General features: G+C 38.6%; 1 protein-coding gene across 8 annotated transcripts in view; it reads left to right on the top strand.

The window, feature by feature from the left end:
- arhgap33 (Rho GTPase activating protein 33) overlaps positions 1-20,904 on the top strand; it is a 59,100-nt gene extending 38,196 nt beyond the window's left edge. For 3 of the 8 annotated variants that reach the window (XM_067410758.1, XM_067410761.1, XM_067410762.1), the window contains 15 exons: positions 52-133; positions 695-760; positions 3,973-4,002; positions 6,318-6,467; positions 6,577-6,679; positions 6,853-6,997; positions 7,538-7,620; positions 7,750-7,857; positions 9,201-9,346; positions 12,921-13,077; positions 13,182-13,321; positions 13,434-13,508; positions 14,502-15,250; positions 15,374-15,554; positions 16,133-20,904. In XM_067410758.1, coding sequence (XP_067266859.1) covers positions 52-133; positions 695-760; positions 3,973-4,002; positions 6,318-6,467; positions 6,577-6,679; positions 6,853-6,997; positions 7,538-7,620; positions 7,750-7,857; positions 9,201-9,346; positions 12,921-13,077; positions 13,182-13,321; positions 13,434-13,508; positions 14,502-15,250; positions 15,374-15,554; positions 16,133-18,855 — 4,938 coding nt within the window. In that variant the 3' untranslated portion in view covers positions 18,856-20,904. The remainder of the gene's footprint in view (positions 1-51; positions 134-694; positions 761-3,972; positions 4,003-6,317; positions 6,468-6,576; positions 6,680-6,852; positions 6,998-7,537; positions 7,621-7,749; positions 7,858-9,200; positions 9,347-12,920; positions 13,078-13,181; positions 13,322-13,433; positions 13,509-14,501; positions 15,251-15,373; positions 15,555-16,132) is intronic. The other 5 variants (XM_067410765.1, XM_067410764.1, XM_067410763.1 and 2 more) reach the window with 3 other exon arrangements.
- Positions 20,905-21,124: the final 220 nt, after the last annotated feature.

Genomic DNA, 21,124 nt, shown 5'->3' with positions numbered 1-21,124 from the left:
TTCAGTAACACTGACAACTTTGAGCCCAGTGTTCCCCTCTCTTTTCCTCAGGTTGGCTTCTTTCCCAGTGAATGTGTGGAATTAATCAATGAGAAGTTGCAGCAGTCGGTCAGTGCTCCTGTCAGTAAGCAAGGTACCACACAGTCTTTTATCTAGAGATCAGGAGGGTACTGGAAGTAGAAATGACATTTATAGTCTCTTTAACAAAATTGATTGAGAAACGTACTTCCAGAAGACTGCTGAGAAAGTGTTCTGTCATTTATGATCTCTACTTCTTGCTGCTTGATCAATGCTTCAATACACATCATTTGGTTGTTTATTGTAACATGGTTTGTGATCAGGGAAAGAGGAGGCCAGAGCCGGCGAACAATAAACGTAACTTTAATCACAAAATAAACATAAAGAACAAAACTAAAAAACAACAACAAAAAAAACTAGTAAAGCGGCAGCCCCTCATGGACGACTGCTGCATAAACTAAAACCAAACGACAACATAAAGTCCAGTCCTGGTCCTTTCTCATCCTTCACTGTCGTCACTCCTCATTTTATACTCCTAGAGCTCTTCCGTGGGACTCGAGACCGGTGTGGTACACAACGTTAACACTCGCACCACCAGCCTCGCTCTGTTCCCACGGCTCTCGGCCCTGCCCTGCTTGCCACATTCATCTTCATTGGCTGTTCTTCTGTGTTTCAGAGGTGGATATGTTGAGCTCCAAACCTGGCGTTACCAACACGACTGGACCTTCCTCGCCAACATCAGGTATGCTCAAATAATTTTTTACTTTTCAGTAGTTGCAATTAGGGCTGGGCATAGTATTACAGAGGCAATGAAACGGAAGTAACAAAATATCTGTTATTATGTATTGTGACTTCCATCCGAGTGTAATGGATTATCAAAAAAGAGCAGAGACTTGGTTCTATGCATTGGTTGTCGAATGGATTTTGAGATGGACATTGCGCTCAAAAGTGGAGGCAGATGAACATGATCATGCAGGTGCGGGGTTTAGGTTCACCTAAAAAAGAAAATTCTGTCATTAATTGCTCACCCTCATGTTGTTCCAAACTTGTAAGACCTTCGTTCATCTTTTGAACACAAATTAGATTTTTTTTATGAAATCCAAGAGGTATATGACTCCTCCATAGACAGCAATTTAACTACCACTTTCAAGGCCCAGAAAGGTAGTAAAGACATCGTTAAAATAGTCCAACAATTTTTCCAACTGTTATTTTCCTACGCTGTTGACGTTGTGAACGTAGTGCAGCACTTCCGGATTCTATGTCAAAACGCCAAATCAGTATCCTGCGTCAGCATCACACGCATGTGTCGTGTACAGCATTGGCCAATACTGAGCTGGCGTTCAGACGTAAACACAGAAGGGCTGCACTGCGTTTACTACGTCAGCAGCATAGGAAACAGACATAGAAGAGAAGAAATTGTTGAATAAAGTCATTATTTTTATGTTTTTGCGCACAAAAAGTATTCTTGTCGCTTCATAACATTAAAGGTGCCCTAGATTCAAAAATTTAATTTATCTCGGTATAGTTAAATAACAAGAGTTCAGTACATGGAAATGACATACAGTGAGTCTCAAACTCCATTGTTTCTTCCTTCTTATATAAATCTCTTTGTTTAAAAGACCTCCGAAGAACAGGCAAATCTCAACATAACACCGACTGTTGCGTAACAGTCGGGGTGTACGCCCAATATTTGCATATGCCAGCCCATGTTCCCAACATTATGAAAGGGATTAGACAAGGGCAGCCAGTATTAACGTCTGGATCTGGGCAGAGCTGAATCATCAGACTAGGTAAGCAAGCAAGATCAACAGCGAAAAATGGCAGATGGAGCGATTATAACTGACATGATCCATGATAACATGATATTTTTAGTGATATTTGTAAATTGTCTTCATAAATGTTTCGTTAGCATGTTGCTAATGTACTGTTAAATGTGGTTAAAGTTACCATCGTTTCTTACTGTATTCACGGAGACAAGAGCCGTCTTTATTTTCATTATTAAACACTTGCAGTCTGTATAATTCATAAACACAACTTCATTCTTTATAAATCTCTCCAACAGTGTAGCATTAGCCGTTAGCCACGGAGCATAGCCTTAAACTCATTCAGAATCAATGTAAACATCATAATAAACACTGTACTTACGCGATTAGACATGCTGCATGATGAACACTTTGTAAAGATCCATTTTGAGGGTTATATTAGCTGTTTGAACTTTTTTTATGTTGTTTAAGGCAAGCGCGAGCTCTTGGGGCGTGGAGCACCAGATTTAAATGGCCACACACCCTTAATCGCTCATTTATAATGATGCCCCAAAATAGGCAGTTAAAAAAATGAATTTAAAAAAATCTATGGGGTATTTTGAGCTGAAACTTCACAGACACATTCAGGGGACACCTTAGACTTATATTACATCTTTTAAAAAAAAAGTTCTAGGGCACAATGTCTTTTATAACCTTTCTGGACTTCAAAATGACGCTGCTGCCTATGTGTGGTTCAGAAACCCTCAGATTTCATTAAAAAATATCTTAATTTGTGTTTCGAAGATGACCAAAGGTCTTGCGGGTTTGGAACGACATGAGGGGGAGTAATTAATGACAGAAATTTCATTCCTAGGTGTGATAACCCATTAAGTGTGTGTGAATTACCTGAGTCTGTGATGCTGTCATTTGCATTCGGCAGCAACGTCTCCACTAATAACAAAGCTGTAAGTTTAACTACATAAAAAAAAACATATTACAAACTGGTTTATTGAGAAAGTCATGAACCTGAGAGGTTTTCATGCACAAGGGAGATTGTAAGGCCACACTTTCATGACGTAATTCCGCTTTGATTGTTCGTAGAAGTCTGCTGTGGAGCTCGCTTCAGTACAGGCTCAGGAAAGTGTGCATCGAGGGCGCATATCGCTCACAAAGGGGGCGCTCGTGAGCACCCTTCTGAAACCTAAAATGACAAATGGGTCACCCTACAGTCTTGTGGACTTACAATAGACACGTGTACGCAGCGGCCATTGTAAGTCCACAACACCTCAAGTGCACATAAAATGGGACAGGGCTTAAGCGTGTGCATGGGAGGGAGAGAGTGAGTGGAGACAGAGTATGCTTTCCATAGATAATAAAAGAAACTGACATTTTATAGTATTGTTTGTAATATTTATTTCATTGTCTTTGTGTTTTTTGGTTCTTTTACTGTGGTAGGCTGCCTTCTTTGAAATAGCTGAAAATATTATCTATATCAAACTGTAATGCAGTCAAGAAACTACTTTAGCTGTGCATTTACTGAAAAATATTGTCAATTATTGTCAACCAATCAGAATCAAGCAGCCGTTACTCATTTCTTCAGTGTCTCATGATCCTTCATTCTAATATGCTGATTTGCTGAAGAGATATTTCTTATTATCAATGCTGAAAACGGTTGTGCTGCTTAATGTTTTTTGTGGAAACCATGGTAGATTTTTTTCAGGATTCTTTGATGAATAGAAAGTTTTTAACAAAACCTTTACTTTAACTTTTCTTCAATTTAAATCATCCTCAATGAATGAAGGTATTAATTACTTTAATTATATATATTACTGCCCCCAAAACTTTGAACGGTAGTGTATATCAGCCACCCTCTAAATATTGGTATTTGCACCAACCCTTGAAAAACCTATATCGGTCAACAACTAATGGTGAATAGGTGATATATCGCCCAGCCCTAGTTGTTTTCTCAAAAGACATGCTTTGGTTAGATGATATTGTAGCCTTTGTTGGCAAGGCTGCTGTTTTTAAGGTTATTTTATGGCCTTGAAAAGCCAATGTAGTCAAAACAATATGTCTGTTATTATTTGTCACCAATTTGTTGGTTAGTCTTCTGTACATGACAGCAGCATCTTCTAATGAAATGCTTTAACAGTGAATTTATAATAACACTTCCACTAAAGATGCATTTGATGTTCCCTTCTTTTTCTCTCAGTTCTTCATCCTTGGTTCCTAAGCCTGGCTGGTAACAACTTCAGTGAATTTACCTAAACTAACATTTCTGTATCCGTCTTTTTCTAACGCCTTCTGTCCTCTGAGACACGTAGGGTTTGTAATACAGATTGTGGTTGTTTATATGGCAGGCAGAGAAAGTGTGGGAGGTTTGGAGAGGATGAGCTTGGGTGTTAGATGGTGAAGACAGCAGAAATGTTGTATAATTCATTCAAGTGTGTTCATGTGGGCATCATTCTCTAGCATCTGTTGAAGAATTGCAGGCTGCTTGTTGTATAAATGAGAAGCTGTTAGTGAACTGTGAGGATTGATTTTGATTGTGCTTGCTCCATGTCATATCGAACTTTTTAACAATGTGTCCTAACGAGACATGATGCAACAAGATTCCAGTGACAAGCAGTGGACATGATTGTCAGAAATAAAATGTAGTTTAAATCATCAGATGTTCTAGAAATGTCCTAGTCATGCCTAGTTGATAATACATTTATAAAAGTGCTACATTAATGATGACTTACATAACAGATGTCTACATTATGGCTGCAAAAGGCCCTTATTTAACCTGTTTAACTCTGTTAACCTACATTTATGTGTCATCCAGGTCATTGACCCTGAGGCCTGTGAAGTGTCTATAGCAGTGGTTCTCAACCAGGGGTCGGGACTCAATAGCATACTTCCAAAAGGGCTTAAAATTATAAGACAAAACATAAGCTAAAACAGCTAGATTGATTAGACATCAGGGTGCTTCTTCAACCTGGTTTCAAAAGGGACTTTTAAAAAGAAAAGTCATAGAAATTAAAACAATAAAATATAATGAATGAAAAAAATAAATAAATAAATATATATAAAAAAAATATATATATATATATAATTATTATTATTATTATTATTATTATTATTATTATTATTATTATTATTATTATTATTATTATTATTATTATATTATATTATATTATGGAGCCCCGCACATGACATGCAGACAAAAATAATATATATATTGTGTTACCGAATTAAGAATTCATTCTCTCATTTTAGTAAATTAAGGCCATTATTTACTAATTTGTTCACTCATGTTAGTTAAATCATGGCCTTTACTTAAGAATTTGTTCGCTCGTTTTAGTAAATCATGGCCACGTTGAACTAATTTGTCTTCTTGAGAAGGAAGGAAATGATTTAATACAACTTGGCCACGATTTACTTAAAACGAAGGAACGAATTATTAAAACATGCACAAATTAATTTGTGGCCACGATATACATATTTTTTCCTGTATGTTATGTGTGATGCTCTGTATTTTATAAATAAGTTTATATACAAAATGTTCAAGTTCTGAGATTTTATTGAGTATAAATTGCTATTGGGGAGTAAAAATATTTTTAAAAACCCTGCAATCACAAACTAGAAAAGTAATGTAAATTGATCGGTAACAAAGTGCAAACCCTGAAGAGCATTCAGTTATTGAAATAATGCACAATTATTTTATTTATTTTAATATTATACCATTCCTAGTGTCTGTAAATAAAGTTTGGAAATAAGCAGCTTTGAAATATGAATTCAAAAATGTTGAGAATCACTAATCTATAGCTATATCGCATAGTCCTACTCACAGTGAAGTGGTTTTTAGACCCATGGCTGATCTATACATGGAATGGAACACAATCCGCATGAGTTATAGACTTCATCGAATAGAGTTTACTGGTTGGCTTTTTTTAGATGTTTGTGGTGTGGTTTTCTTCTCTCTCGGAGTCAGAGTGCTCATGTGAAGCAGAAGCTGCAGAAATGTTCAAACTTCTTGTGTATGTTCCAGTCACCTGTTAGTGCTTTGTGAAGTTCACAGGCTTCAGCCAACTTTAATAACATTTTGAATAACAGGGAGTATATGAGGTCATCAAGGCACTGTATGAAATTTGGCTTATATAAACATGGTGAATAGTAGATGTAGCATTTTATTCAGCCTAATACACCTCAGGAGTTGTTACTAAGCCATTCCCATTTAGTTACATATTAAACATTGAAAAAGTAATTTACAACTAAATGTAGAGGTTTTGAGTATATTAAAATGCTATAATAATTAAAATGTATATAATATATTTTGCATAAATACACTTGGATTTATTATATAGTTTCCTTCATAATGGTCTGATTTTATTATAATTTTTTATGATGTCATACTCAAAACCCCCATTCTGTGCACCTCAAATGTTTGTGTTTGAAAAGTATCCCAAATGAACACATTTTGTCAAGTGAGGTATATCTTACAGGCAGCAGTGAACACTATGTAGTGTGTGTGAAAGTGTGCCTGATTAGCTCTCTGTCGCCCCCTTTTGGCAGTGTCCAAGAAACATGGCAAGCTGATGGGCTTTCTGCGCACCTTCATGAAGTCCAGACCCACCAAACAAAAGCTGAAGCAGAGGGGAATCCTTAAAGAAAGGGTGTTCGGCTGCGACCTCGGCGAGCATCTTCTCAACTCTGGTCAAGACGGTACAGAAACAGAATATTTCCTCTATGTACTGTAAAAGGGATGTATGGGAACATTACTGAAAGTGTCATTTCTACATGCATAGTGATATTTTTTGTGGTCAAACTTCAGTGCCACAGGTTCTAAAGAGCTGCTCAGAGTTCATAGAGAAGCATGGTGTGGTGGACGGCATCTACAGACATTCTGGCGTGTCCTCCAACATACAGAAACTCAGGTGTGTGTGATTTCCTGTTCAGGATTTTGTACAACATACTTTATTCTGGAAGGTCATCATGAACTGCTTATTTATTCTGTATGCACTTAAGATGATAATTTAAGGGTAATTCATGTTTTATTTATATGCATGACCATGACTTATGTTCTTCTCTTGCATCTCATCCCAATCAGGCATGAGTTTGACAGTGAAAATGTTCCGGACCTGACAAAAGACGTGTACATGCAGGATATTCACTGCGTTGGCTCGCTGTGCAAACTCTACTTCAGAGAGCTGCCCAATCCTCTGCTCACGTACCAACTCTACGACAAGTTTGCTGTAAGTAATTCTGGCTTTAGCATGCTGCAAAATGAGGGTTTCAGAACCCATTAAGCATGTTGATAGCATGGTACTCTAAAGCCTTTCCTGACATTTTTCTTGTTTTCTAGTTGGAAATAGTTGGACACAATAATGAACTGTGTATCAAAAATGTATAATGGATTCCACAAAAATATTAAGAAACACAACTGTTTTCAACATTAATAATTATATGATTATATGATGTTTTTCTAGCACCAAATCAGCATATTATATAATCAGAATGATTTCTGAAGGATCATGTGACTGAAGAAGACCTGCATAATGATGCTAAAAATTCAGCTTTGCCACCACAAGAATTGATAACATTTCAAAATGTATTAAAATAGAAAACGAAATTTATAAATTGCAATATTTCATAATATTACTGTTTACTCTCTTTTTGATTAAATAAATGCAGCTGTGGTGAACATAAGAGACATTAAAAAAATCTTAAGTCTAGTTTCCCAAGTCCAGAATGTTTTCAAGTTAATAAGCAAGCTGTATTTACCTCCTAACCAGGAGTGTATGGGAGAGATGACAGATGAAGAGAGAATGATGAAAGTACATGATGTTATCCAGCAACTTCCTCCTCCTCATTACCGGTAACCCCAATACTTACTATGCATAGATCAAGTTGTGTCACCTGTTATTGACATTGATGTGAATCTGAAGCGTGACAGAAAGAGCTGTGTTTTCTGACAATAAGTGATGTGTTTGTGTTTGACTCTCAGCACTTTGGAGTACCTCATCAGACACCTGGCCCGTTTGGCTACCTGCAGTGGAGAGACTAACATGCACATTAAGAATCTGGCCATTGTCTGGGCCCCCAACCTGCTCAGGTAACTTTTTACATGCAATTTTAACTACAATAATATTAGCAATGCACAATGTATTGGCGATGATATTCGTAATGGCCATTAGTAGTGTTTTTGTTTGTTTGTTTTGTTTGTTTGTTTGTTTGTTTTTAAAGCATAATCATGATTAGGTTGATATTGGAGGCAGTTAATGTAATGACTATCTTGGATGCTTGATTCTGATTAGTCAATAGCTATGTTTCCATCCACCTATTTTTGTTATGCACATTTTGGAATATCCCATGAAAAAATGCTGGATGGAAAGGCCAAGATGTGCATAAATTCCAAAAATGCACGTTAAAAACATATGCCGTATAAATTCTTATGCGACAAAAGCATGCGCATAAACTACGGCGAATAAAAACTTTACCGAATAAATTCCTTGATGCAGATCAAAAAAGACGTGACTTTGTGATGGGAAGGCATAACTGGACCAACCAGTGGACCGATCTCATTGCACAGCATCTGAAATGGTGTTTTGGTCAATATGAAATGCCTGAGCAAAGTAAAGCAAAGCAAAGCGTATAATTTCCTACCAGAAGCTTCCCACACAATCGCGGTCACAAACACAAAGCATCTGAATTCTTTCTTAGTGATATTTAGTGCCAGTTTATCAGGAAGTGATTTTGTTCTCTTTGACTCACTGGATGGAAAAGATGATTTATTCACAAATGTTTTATGTGATATTCCAAATTTGTGCACAAGTTAAATATGTAACTTTGGACGGAAACATAGCTAATGACAGAATACTTGAATTTTAGTGGTCACTCAAAGCATTCTGCAATCAGATATTTTAATATAATATATATTTTACTTACCATGACTTAATTTTATTAGGCAGCTGTACTAGTTTTATATCTGTCATAAAAAAGGGTCTCTTTTTTTTTTTTTTTTTTCATATAATAAAATAATTTTTGCTCAAATCAATATTTTTATTTATTTATTTCTTAGCCATAATAGCCATAGTAGCCATAATATACTTTGTAACTATATTGTTTTCCTAAAATTGTTTTTAAATTGTTTCTTTTTTTTCTGTGCCAGATTTTAAAATTTATTTTTTTCTGCTGTGCATTTATAGATTTATAGGTCTAATATTTTGATTACTAATCTAATTTAAAGCCATATTTTTGTCATAACATAAATAATTATCAATCAAAATAATATTTTCAAAAATATCAATCTGTTTTTTGTCTTATGTTACTGTTAAATTGAACACTCATATACATCTATGTGATTCACTACTGAAGTCCTCACTGCTTTTTGTTGTAGCTTTGTCGTTCAGAATAAACCTCTTGTCTGAATCAGAATCTACTGTTGTTCTGTGTCAGGTCCAAAGAAATTGAGGCCGCAGGTTTAAGCGGTGCTGATCCGTTTAAAGAAGTGCGCATTCAGTCCGTGGTCGTGGAGTTTCTGCTCAGCAATGTGGAAGTTCTGTTCAGTGACTCTTTCACTTCTGTTGGACGTTTCAATGCAGGTATGTCGAACCAGAAAACAAATCTGTTCCGCTATACATGTTCACACTCATCAGTAAACCACTCATTCAGTCCGGTGTCTCCAAACAGCACTTTCATTAAACAGGCAGTGATGTTGGTTTTGTTCCAAAACCTAGTGAGCTGCCTATATAAGCAGAATTTTAAGGCATAGTCGACAAAAAGGTATGCAACTTAATTATGCTGCCTTTCTTTTGGCAGAAATGTTGTATCCTTCAAGAAGCCAATCCCATAATGTGACAAGCTCGGTGACAAACTTTAGTAAGGATGCTGCTTATGTTGACAGTGCACCATGCTTTGGAACGGAGTTGTCTGGTAAACCGATATAGTAGCAAATGCACCAGATGTAGTGCTTCCTCTGGCTTGTTTTCATTACAGAATTGCCACAAATTAAAATGAATGTTTATTAACTTCCTCCACCAGTCATTGGTTTAAAGTGACATCTGATGCAGCCTCCAGGCCTTAATTTCAACACAGTTTTCTCCCCTTCTGAGATGCAGCTCTTTTTGTTTTCATACTTAACGGTGATGCGTTACTGCAATCAGACCTGTGACTCTGTTTTTTTATCCCTTATGACACAATATTAAATGGCTGTAATGGATTGAGCAACATTAATTTAATATATTAGGGCTGGGCGATATGGCTAAATAAATTATTGTGCTATTTTGTGAATTTATTGTAATATGTTTAGTGTTTTGATGAAATTCATCATGATATTTACACTACCGATCACAAGTTTGGGGACAACAAGATATTGATATGGGGGTAATATATATATATATATATATGTGTGTGTATATATATATATGTGTGTGTATATATATATATGTGTGTGTTTATATATATATATGTGTGTGTATATATATATATATATATATATATATATATATATATATATATATATATATATATATATATATATATATATATATATATATATATATATATATATATATATATATATATATATATATATATATATATATATATATATATATATATATATATATATATATATATATATATATATATATATATATATATATATATATATATATATATATATATATATATATATATATATATATATATATATATATATATATATATATATATATATATATATATATATATATATATATATATATATATATATATATATATATATATATATATATATATATATATATATATATATATATATATATATATATATATATACGTATATAATATGTGTATGTGTGTATATATATATATGTGTGTGTATATATATATGTATATATACATATTTATTATATTTATTTTGTTTATTTTAGTATATGTATTTGCTCTGGAATGGCTTAAAATAGAGATATTTTTTTATTATTCATGCAAAATGAACCATCATTTCAACCAAACAGACACTGCTGACATTTCATTTAATAAATAATACGCAATAAAAAATGTAGTTAAAATAATCATGGATTGTTTTGTTTGTTTTTTTGTTTTCAGATTTGCACAAAATTAACCTTTAAAAGAATAGTTATCTTTCTTATTTGCATCCGTAAATATGCAATATACATAGTTAAAATAAAATTTACTTGCATGTGCTTTATTAAAGTATTTTAAAATATGTAAAATGCCACACGGACAATTGTGTGAATATTTTTAACTCCAAATAATTATACGAATGATCAAAAGACTTCCAAACACAATTGCAATTTTAGGGAGGTTTAAATCCGAGAACCTATTAAAATCTGTCATATTGCTTGGTAATTGTGAGGCAAGGAGGAGATTTAAACCTTATTTCCTTCAACATGTTTGCAAATAAATTGTGATTATTTAATATGTCTCCCAGCCCTATTATACATGTGATTTGATAAATTAGTCTCTTGTGATGAACCTGGCTAACATATCACAGTTTACAACATATTTACAGTGGCCTGACTCACCCATGTGTAAGTGAGGCTTACTGAGAGCGAGCTGTGTGTTTCCATAGCAACAAGAGGGGCGGAGCACAAGATCTCACGCCAGCCCCGAACACGCCTGGTTAGTCTTCAGGAGGCGAGGGGGGAGTCCTGTTTGACTGACCCCTCTTATCTGGACCCTGAGCTACGACGCTTCTCCGTGATATGAGATCCAGACTGACTCTCTGACTTTACAGTGGACACTCAAATCACAATCTGGTCAAACCAGCTTAAGGGGCTATACACACTGTACTTATTATTGAGTTAAAAAGCTAACTCAGAAATCAGCTTTATAGGTGTATTACCTTCCATATACTGTTTCTGAAAATTCAGTAAGACAGCAAGATATTTGTACATGGATGTCCATAAAAAAGAAACCGAATGTGTCCTGTGAGAATGCCTCAGCTTGGAATATGGTATCTGGATTGTTGCTAGTTAAAGGTGGTCTACCAGGTACAAAGCAGGTTTATCCGCTAGTAGACTAGCTGATCAACCATCTAGACCAGCTAATGACTATAAATGTCCAGCTAAAAAATGTAAATCCTTTTTTTAAAGCAGGGATCCAAAAGATACTATCTATGCTCACATATTTTTTATCAATGTAATTTTCCACATGGATGGATTATTTTTTGACTGTTGTTTATGTTGGACAGCTGTAAAGACATCCTTTGCTCATGACATGTAAATGACGTATTAAAATTGTACAGCGCACAGATGGAAATAAGGCAATAAATCCCTTTTGTTGACATTTATTCATTTATTTTGTTGGAGAACAAAGTATAAATATCAATCTTATGGTTCTTACTAATTGATCTTGTCCACCATGTAAATTTGGTTTTCATTAAGTAGGGCATTGAGGACAATCATTTGGTAAGATGGGTGAATGGGATGGATGCTATAGTGAAAATTTGAGCTAAAGAGTATCTGTATGTGTCGACTGGACTCTTGAGACATTGAAAGCAGGTAAAGTGTCATTTAGTTGTTGTTTTTTTTTCTGTATGTCAGATACTTTTGCAGGCTTTGTTTTCAGATTCCTCTACTCGTCTGATGTCCCAGACTTTACAGGCTTGCTGAGGCCCAAAAATCTCTATGCAAGTACACAAACACAAGCATTACTAGCTATGCAAGCTCAGTTTTACACATTGTTACATTTGGAAATGTCAGAGAGCAAATCATAACGCAGCGCAATTATGCACTGCATTTTCAACATTGCCACAAGAGGTGTTATAACGTTCATTACCTGACTCAACACAGTATTGCAAGAATGCATGTTAAGTCTTACCTAAGCCCTGGCAAAGTGTGCATTTGTGTACTTGCATAGTTTGTTTCTGGTCTTAACCAAAAGATTTTGTCTGTTGGCCCGCTCTTGTATTTCTTCCACAAAGCTTGTTGTAGTAGAGCTGTGCAGACTATGGAAGTGTTGGAGGAGCTGATGTTTTTTGTTGATGCTTAGATGTCTTGTTGTTTGCCATGTATCATGTTCTATCATGTTTTTTGTTGTCAATCACTGCGCTCTTCGCTGCATTACTGCATTAACTCGCACATGTCCTTTGCCTTGCTGGATCTGAATCTGAATCTTTTTTTTTTGGTTTGCCTCCTTCTGACTCCACAGCACGTCAGTCTCTGACCAGGCCCAAGTCATTTGTGTCCACCAGGCTTCTGTCTCTGGAGGAGGCACAGGCTCGCACACAAGCTCCTCTTCTCCTTCAGGGATCTCCTCACCATGCTATCGGCCAGTTTCACACTGTACTGGACCTGCCTGCCGACAAGTGGGTTTTTTTGCACAAATCAATGACTTATAAAGGAATGGTTAATCTGCAAATTAAGTTCTTTACATTTAAATAATTTAAACACTTTTTCTTGTTTCTTTTAGGAGGAAAAGAGGGATGAAGGTCCGGAAGTCAGCAGGTGGGAGCTGGAAGACGTTTTTTGCCATTGGAAAACCTGGAGCTGCAGGTCGACGTAAACCCACCAGGATCACCTCTCTGTTCCAGCCCGCTACTTCTCATGCAGGTATAAGAGACTTCATGCTAATATCTTTAGATTGTTCTTTATCTTAAATAGATTGCATGTCCTAATGTCAGATGAAAATGGCTCAGTTTTTAGAGTTTTATGTCTGCTTTAGGTTGCAGGGTGGACAGTGTGACGCTCAGGTCAGCAAAGAGTGAGGAGTCCCTGTCCTCTCAGCACAGTGGAGCAGGTATGAATGACATTTTCGAACGCTTTAATGCCCTGGTTGACCAATCAATTCCCAGGGAGCAGTGTAATAAGATATAAGAACTAACAGATCAGTATTTTAAAATGTGAAAAAATGTTTGTATGTATACATATATATGTGTAAATATATATTTAATAAAAAAATAAAACATTTTTTTATTTTTTCATTATTCTTGTGACATTGGGTCTCATTCATGAAACATTCGTAAATATACAAGTAAATATGTGAGTGAAGAGACCTTCCCGAAAACTCTTCTCCTGATTCACAAATACTTCGTAAATGTGTGTGTGTGTTAATGATTTCCAATCAGTCGTAAATGGGACGCGCATGCACGCTCATTGTCAATTACCATAAATCCCGCCCATTAAATCCGACTGACAACTATATATGGGCATCATATTATGACACCAAATGAAGGATTTTGGCCATTTTATAGGAAACAATTTCCATAACAATTAAGGGGCCATTAGTTTGCCCAGCCCTATTGAAATCAATTAATTATTTGATTAAAGTGCTCCGTTTACAGATGCTAATACTGGCTCTCACAATAAAAGTAAAAAGAAAAAACATATGTAATTACTATATATAATATTTTTTCGAAATGCTGTGCAATGTACCTTATTAAGGTGAATTAAAATGCAGCCTTATTAATGAGCAAAACGTTCGGATGTTAAACGCACTATTTACGCGTGGCTGGGAGCAGGTGTAGATTTCTTTCGTACCAACTAACATTTGCAACATACGAACATTTTAATGAATCCGAAAATTTACGCCAGAACCACTTTACACACGATTTACACAAAAATTTGTTCTGCTCGTGTTTCATGAATGAGACCCAATGTGTGTATATACAGTTCAAAAGTTTGGGGTCAGTAAAGAAATTAACACTTTTATTCAGCAAGCATGCATTAAATTGATCAAAAGTGACCGTAATGAAATGAAAGAGTGATATGTGATGCTCTGTTTTTCTCTCAGGTCAGGGGAAGATGCAACGCTTACGAAGACCTCGCTCCAGCAGTGATGGTCTCTCTTTGGCTGCCTCTGTTGATCCGCAGCTCCTTCCCCAGCACTCCCCATCTAGAATCCATCCGAGCCGCTCTTACGACAGCCTGCTGCCTGAGGAAATGCGTGATGCTGATGAGGAAAATGAAGACGAAGAGGATGAGGAGGGTGTGTACATGTTGCCTGATTTCTCCCAGGAACCACCCACCTCATGGATGGCAGAAGATGTCATTGACTTTAGCCCCACCTTCCTGGAAGATGGGCCAATAGGGTTAGGGAGCACAGCTGTCGCTCCTAGCGGCAGGGAGTCCCCTCCTGCAGCTGCACCCCCTCCGTATCGTTGTCTGAGCCATCAAGGCCATACCCGCTCTGGTAGCCAACGCTCGATCACAGAAGATCCAGACTCAGTTCTCAACCAATCAGAGGCCGCAGCCCGTCGGAGTTTGATCCTGGCTGCAGCAGCTCCGCCTCAGCAAGTGTTCTGTCAACACAGGCCGTCTGCAGTCACTAATGCTCCCTCAAGCACAGCCCAGCAGGGCGAGTCAAACCTAAGCCCATCCCATAGCCAGACGCCAGCTCCAGCGGCCTCTGCAACCCCTGCTCAGCCCCCTCAGGAGAGGCGTTCCTTTACACGTAAAATGGTTCATGCACTTTCACCTAAAGCGCCCAAATCCCCCCCTATGGACATCTCTGATCCGATCTCCATCAGTGTACCTGCCAAGGTGAAAATAACATATTCATTGATTTTGTTGTGTATGTGGTATTATTTGAACTACTACCTTTAGGTGACATCTATCCTAGTTTTATGTGCAGAGATCTATAAGTGAACCATTTTATCTTTCAAGGTTCTGGAAATGATTGGTGGACGAGCTGGCGAATTGCAACCTGGACTTCCAAGCAGTGGACCGTCTCAGCCACCCCAGATGATATCTATGCTCCTGAGGTCATGTGACTTTCAGCTTACAGAGAGCTGCCAGCAAGAGCTCAACAGTAAGTTGGGCCCCATCGCCAAGATCAAGGGTCCTAGTGAGTACACACTCTGATTATGGCCTAATGCAGTGGTTCCCAAACTGTTCAGACTGCACACCCTTTGGCTATTGTCAAGTATCACCATTGCATTTTTTCAGTAAACATAATATCCAGAGCCATATTCACATTTTTAACTTTAATCAAATGCATCTTGGCACAGGAATTTTTTCATTTAGTTTATCAGAAGATGGTTATATTTCATGTATGACTATCAATTATTTATGTGTGGGCCTGAATTCTTATATAAAGTTTAATGAAATTAGTAATGGAAGATAGTTCTATATCGCCATTTGTATGTTTACTTCCTGTGTAAAGTATTGGGCAGACAGGACAAGTCTTTGAAAAATGTAGTGATATAATTAAGTGATGTTTTTTAAAACAACCAAACAATAAATAATTGATTTAAACGTCATGTTCAATTTCAGCCAATTTTCCATCATATTTCCATCGTGTTTGTAATGAGATAACTTTCTGTCAAAATTATTTTCTTGTGCTCCCCAAGTTTGGGAACCTCTGCTTTAATGTTAAAAATATTTAATTAATTAAAGTAACTAAAGCAACTCCATTTTTTTCAGGTATCTTGGGTCCTACTGGTGTTCCCCTTCCATCACAACAGCCCCCTCCTCCTCCCCCCAAGAACCCTGCACGCCTCATGGCTCTGGCTCTGGCTGAAAGTGCCAACAAGGCACTTCGGCAAGGTGCCTCTCCCCCTTACCGCCCCCGTCAGAGTGGAACCTCCTCTGAGACAGACGTCCGCTTCCAGAGGTCCCTTTCTGCTGATGCAGGAGCTCTGCTGTCTTCTGATCCTAATCAGATCTACTCCACTGTGCGCCCCTTGTCTGTATGGAAGACGGAGGGTGATGATGATGATGATGGTGGAACTGCTGCTGAAAATCCTGCAGACAAATCACATGGTACAGATCCAAGGTCACCACCTGGACAGGACACTGGAACTCTCTCTTCTGACAGCTCAGTCTCTGATTCTGGGACATCCAATTCTGAGTTGTCAGCTGCCAGTTCATCTGAGGACAATGAGCGAACCCCAAGCCCCATTTACAAGAACGAAGAGCCAACTTCTCCAGCGCAGCCCTTAAAATCCAGCCCACCCTCCTCCAGCGAAGCCATCCCTTCTCAGAGAAAACCCCCAGCATATGGACGGCAATTTTCTGCGCCACAGCTTCAGCAGGAGAAATCCAGTGGCCAATCCAAGCCTGCAGCCCAGCCACATACTCAGCTCCTGCACTCCAAATCAGAGAGCTCTCCACTGGCCCAGGTACGAGCGTTCCAGCCCACCCGCCCTAAAGTGCCGCCCAAGCCCCCTGATCTTGCTCCCTTAAGGGCTCCACTCTCTCAGACTGACCGGCATGATCACATGCGTCGCTCCTTGGATGCCAGTCGTATGCGACGGTTGGCAGGGCCTCCACAAGGGAACACACCACTTTCCAGAGCTTTCTCTGAGCGCATCAGCAGTACCTGTGACATGCTGTCTCGCTATCATGCAGCCAGAATGGCCAGCCAAGCTGCCCAGGCTGCACACCTTCCGCAACAACAGCAGCAACAGACTCAGTCCACTCAGATCAGAACGGTTGTCCCCTCTGAAGACCCATCCAAGATGGAGAACTTCTACTATGAGATTGGTGCACCTGAGCATCCACAAGTGCCACCCAGCTATGCACGCCACAGCTATCAGAATATGAAGCTGGATCTGGAGGGAAACCTCCGTCTCACTGACCCAGCCAATCAAAGGCCTATTTCCAGGGGTTACCCTCCTCCCTACAACCCTCAAGGACCTGTGGGCAGTAGGGCTCCCCAGCTGTGGTCATCTGAGGCCACACGAGCTTGGGCCGCAGCACATTCTCACTCTTTCTCCTTTTCCCATTCTCATTCTCACCATCGCTCCCAGGATGGATCATCAGGAAATCCTTCACACCCTCGTCCTCAGCGACAGACATCATCATCTGTCAGGTTGTCCCGCAGTGAAGTGCGTCCCTTACCCGCGTCCGCTGGAGTGGGCTCCTCTGCGGGCATGATGCCTCTATCCGTTCACCAACGTAACGTACATCGGCCCCAGCGTTCGCCTTCTGCAGACCACACCGCTTCCCAGCTTCACCCCTACTTTGAAAATGGGAAGGTGTGTTACCGGTACTTTGAGGCTTCCAGGCCAGAAGACTTACCACTGAATCAGCATCAGCATTCTGTATTGAAACCACCTCAGGCTTCCCCGGTGCAGGGAATCACAAAAGATCAATCAGAGCCCATCTACGTCAACTATCCTTTCACAAACCCACCAGGATCTGGGGTTAATTCAAAGGGCTGGGCCACCACAAACCTTGACGAAAATGATCATCAAACATCTGAGACGCTGGAACCACCATCGAAGTCTCAACCAGATGACAAGCAGAAACTTTCAGAGCATGAAAGTCCCACAGCTAGCTTCGACAACCCTGCCCAGAACGATGTATCCTCAGATTCCAAAGAGATCAATATAGCAGCATCGGCCTCCACTGCCATGCATTTCCGCAGCCGCTCAGATCCCCAAACTACCAGCTCAGAGCCTGTTCATGTCCTAACTGGGAAGGAAATTGCCTCCTTGCTAATTGAAAAGCTTGTAGAGGATGAAATTGAGGGTCCTTCAGTGCCATCTTCTTCGTCCTCTTCTCCACACATCGAGCACCCTCCAAATCCCTACGCTAGCCAGCAGCAGCAGCAACCACCACCTGCATACAATGTCTACACTCCAGGACCCTCTCGAGGGCGCTTTGAAGGTCAAGTGCCACCTAGAGAGGTATCTGGACCTTTCCAACGTCAAGACCCCTTGCGGAGATCTTCTGGAGGCCAGTATAGACAAGCTTTTGACGTCATGCCATCTGGTGACCAAGTCCTAAAGTTTTATAGAAGCCAAGACTTTGTCCCAGTCTCCCAGGGAGAAAGCACAACCCCTAATCCTTATCCCCCAAGACCATATTATCAGGACCCCCCATACCCCAGTTGGGGCCCTCAAGGCCTCCCAGAAGCTTCCCACACATGCACTCCACCTACAGTGGCCTTCTCAAACTTAGCGCTTGGATCAGCAAGAGGATACGGGCCCCAGACAGTGGCCAACCAATATAACCAATACCCGTACCAGTCAGGGTCAGTGCTTCCCCAATATCCCAACACACCACGCCGAGATGTTGTCCTGGATCCTTCTCTCCGACCTCCGGGGCTGCGGAACCAGAGAGGCTTAAACCGGCAGGGAAGCCTGCCGGGACCCAATTGGACCATCCGAACTGAAGGCCAGACCCGTAGTTATTGCTAAAAAGCACAACTGCCACAAAAAGTCCTGTCTTTAGACTTAAAATGAGATAATATGACGTAGACCAGTATAAGCACTAGACTTTTATGTTTCCTGTACAAGTTAACATGTTGTGAAAGAAATTGTTAACCTCCCCAAGTGGAGACCGAGTGTACAGAAACAAAGTTAAGTGGGGTATGTCTAGTGTTTCTGTCTCAGAAAGACCCCACTGCTGTCCTGCGATTAGAGTGCGTATTGGAGTGGAAAAAGTGTACGAGAATAAGACAAAGCAGAACGGATCAAAGAAGTGAACCATAAAGTGGCTTAGATATGAAAACATTCCAGAACACACTGTGCTGTCCAGCAGAGGGAGTCAGAGAGGTACATAGCTGCTATTCCTCTGACAGGACATTGCTCAGTGGCTATATTTTGTTTTTCTGCTTTTGGTTTTGTCTGGTTTAAGGTTCTTTTTGACACTAGATCATTCTGTACAGGGACACAAGCTTAATATGTATTTCTTTCTCCTCAAAGTACGATAAAAATAACCTCAAGAGATACTAGTGGTTTTATGAAACTTTATGAAGATGGTTCGTTTTTGTTATCTTAATTTTTTTGGCAGCAATGTGATATTTCCTTTTTTTTTTTTTTTTAATTGCTATTTTTGATGTTTCTAAGTTATTGTAAGTTTTCATCGGAAAAAAATTGTGAAAGTTTTATTTTGCCTTTCTTGAATTTGTTTCAAAGAATGTAAAGTTTAGGACTTTGTGACCTTTTTGTTGTTTTAATTTCTTGAAAGTCTGTGTGAATTTGAATGAGTGTGTCTCGCCCAGAGTGTCTGATGTTAAGCACATAACAAGGAACACTAATTGCTGATGTTTTTGGGTAGGGTGCGTAATTGAGTGCATATTTCTTTGAGGTACTGTTTTCTGCTCATTCTCAAGTAAAGTGTAAGATGATTTTGTATCAATATTGGTGTTCTAATCCAAAGCAAGTATTTCAGGTAGGTCACGTCACCCTGTGTCACTCCCAGACATCCCTGGGTTTCTGTGTGAAGGATGAATCCCAACCTAGCAACATCGAATAACTGGTACTATTCACCACAAAACACTAAAAATCCCTTCAATGCCCACACAACACTAGTCTTAGAAGACTTTATAAAATGAAATGTTGTTGTTTTTTATCAGATACCACTTTCTGGGCTCAGTACTGTTTTTCGAATTCAAGGCATTAAAAATGTCCTGGAAATTCGTCTAAAATTTGTTAGAGGTGGATTCTATAAAGATTTGTTTAGTAATTGGTGCCTTCTGTTAAATAATTGATCACCTTTTAAATAATCCTTTATGAAACAAATGTTGAAGAGTTAGATACAAACCTAGTCCTGAGCCCAGTTGCTCCTATTTACAGTTTTCCAAAGCTCCGCACCTGTAAGTCCTGAGTATACAAGGTCTAAATGAGAAAGAGTGTGTGTGTGTATGAGTGAGAATGTGACACAGTGTGTTTGCATGTCTGTTATCTCTGTTGTTTTAATACATATCTATGCAGTGAATAACCAAGGGGGATAAGTTCCTTAAAAAAAAAAACACTAAAAATATTAATGCTACCTATGTATGTCAGCAGACCTGTGAGCGTGTATGTTCCAGTGAGAGAGGTCATGCATGTGGCTTTGAGGGTATATACATGTCCAACAATCTCCCCTTCAGCCTTTAGCACTTTGCTAAAGGCAGTTCATCCTATTTTGTATAATTTTCAAATATGTGAATTAAAACCTTGGACACCGTCATTGATGAAACTTGTAGTCCGGTGATTATTTTTGAACTGAATATTTTTGTACTCTAGTCAGACGAGGTAGCTTAATGATGGGCGTCAAGTACTCATATTACAGAAAATCTCATTGGAATGCACGAAAAAGTTTTTGAATTAATCATTTTAAGTGATCCTGGTACTAATTGCAATGTTTAAAAAAAATTAACCTTGCCAAGTAGCATTGTGATGACTAAATAACATTCCTATTGTTGAAGCAGACCTGGATGTTCCTGAGGCTGAATGTTTTCGTTTGCTATTAAAAGACATTCTTTCTAGGTTTTGTGTTATTTTGAGATTATTTTAATTCACAGGGCTTGCAGCGCTGCAGTTTCCACCCTCTTTGTAGGCAGTAATATGAGAGAAGTTAAGGTCTTTCCTGGATGGATATCCTGCAAAACCAGTCTGTTTCTAAGTATCAGGCGACACTCCCAGTTGAGTATAAATTAAAGCAGACATGTGCAACATAACATGCCCTCCTCTATTCTCTGCT

Source organism: Chanodichthys erythropterus, chromosome 2 (assembly GCF_024489055.1).
Source record: "Chanodichthys erythropterus isolate Z2021 chromosome 2, ASM2448905v1, whole genome shotgun sequence".
In the NCBI taxonomy this organism is placed as follows: domain Eukaryota; kingdom Metazoa; phylum Chordata; class Actinopteri; order Cypriniformes; family Xenocyprididae; genus Chanodichthys; species Chanodichthys erythropterus.
This window is presented reverse-complemented; position numbering and strand designations above follow the sequence as displayed.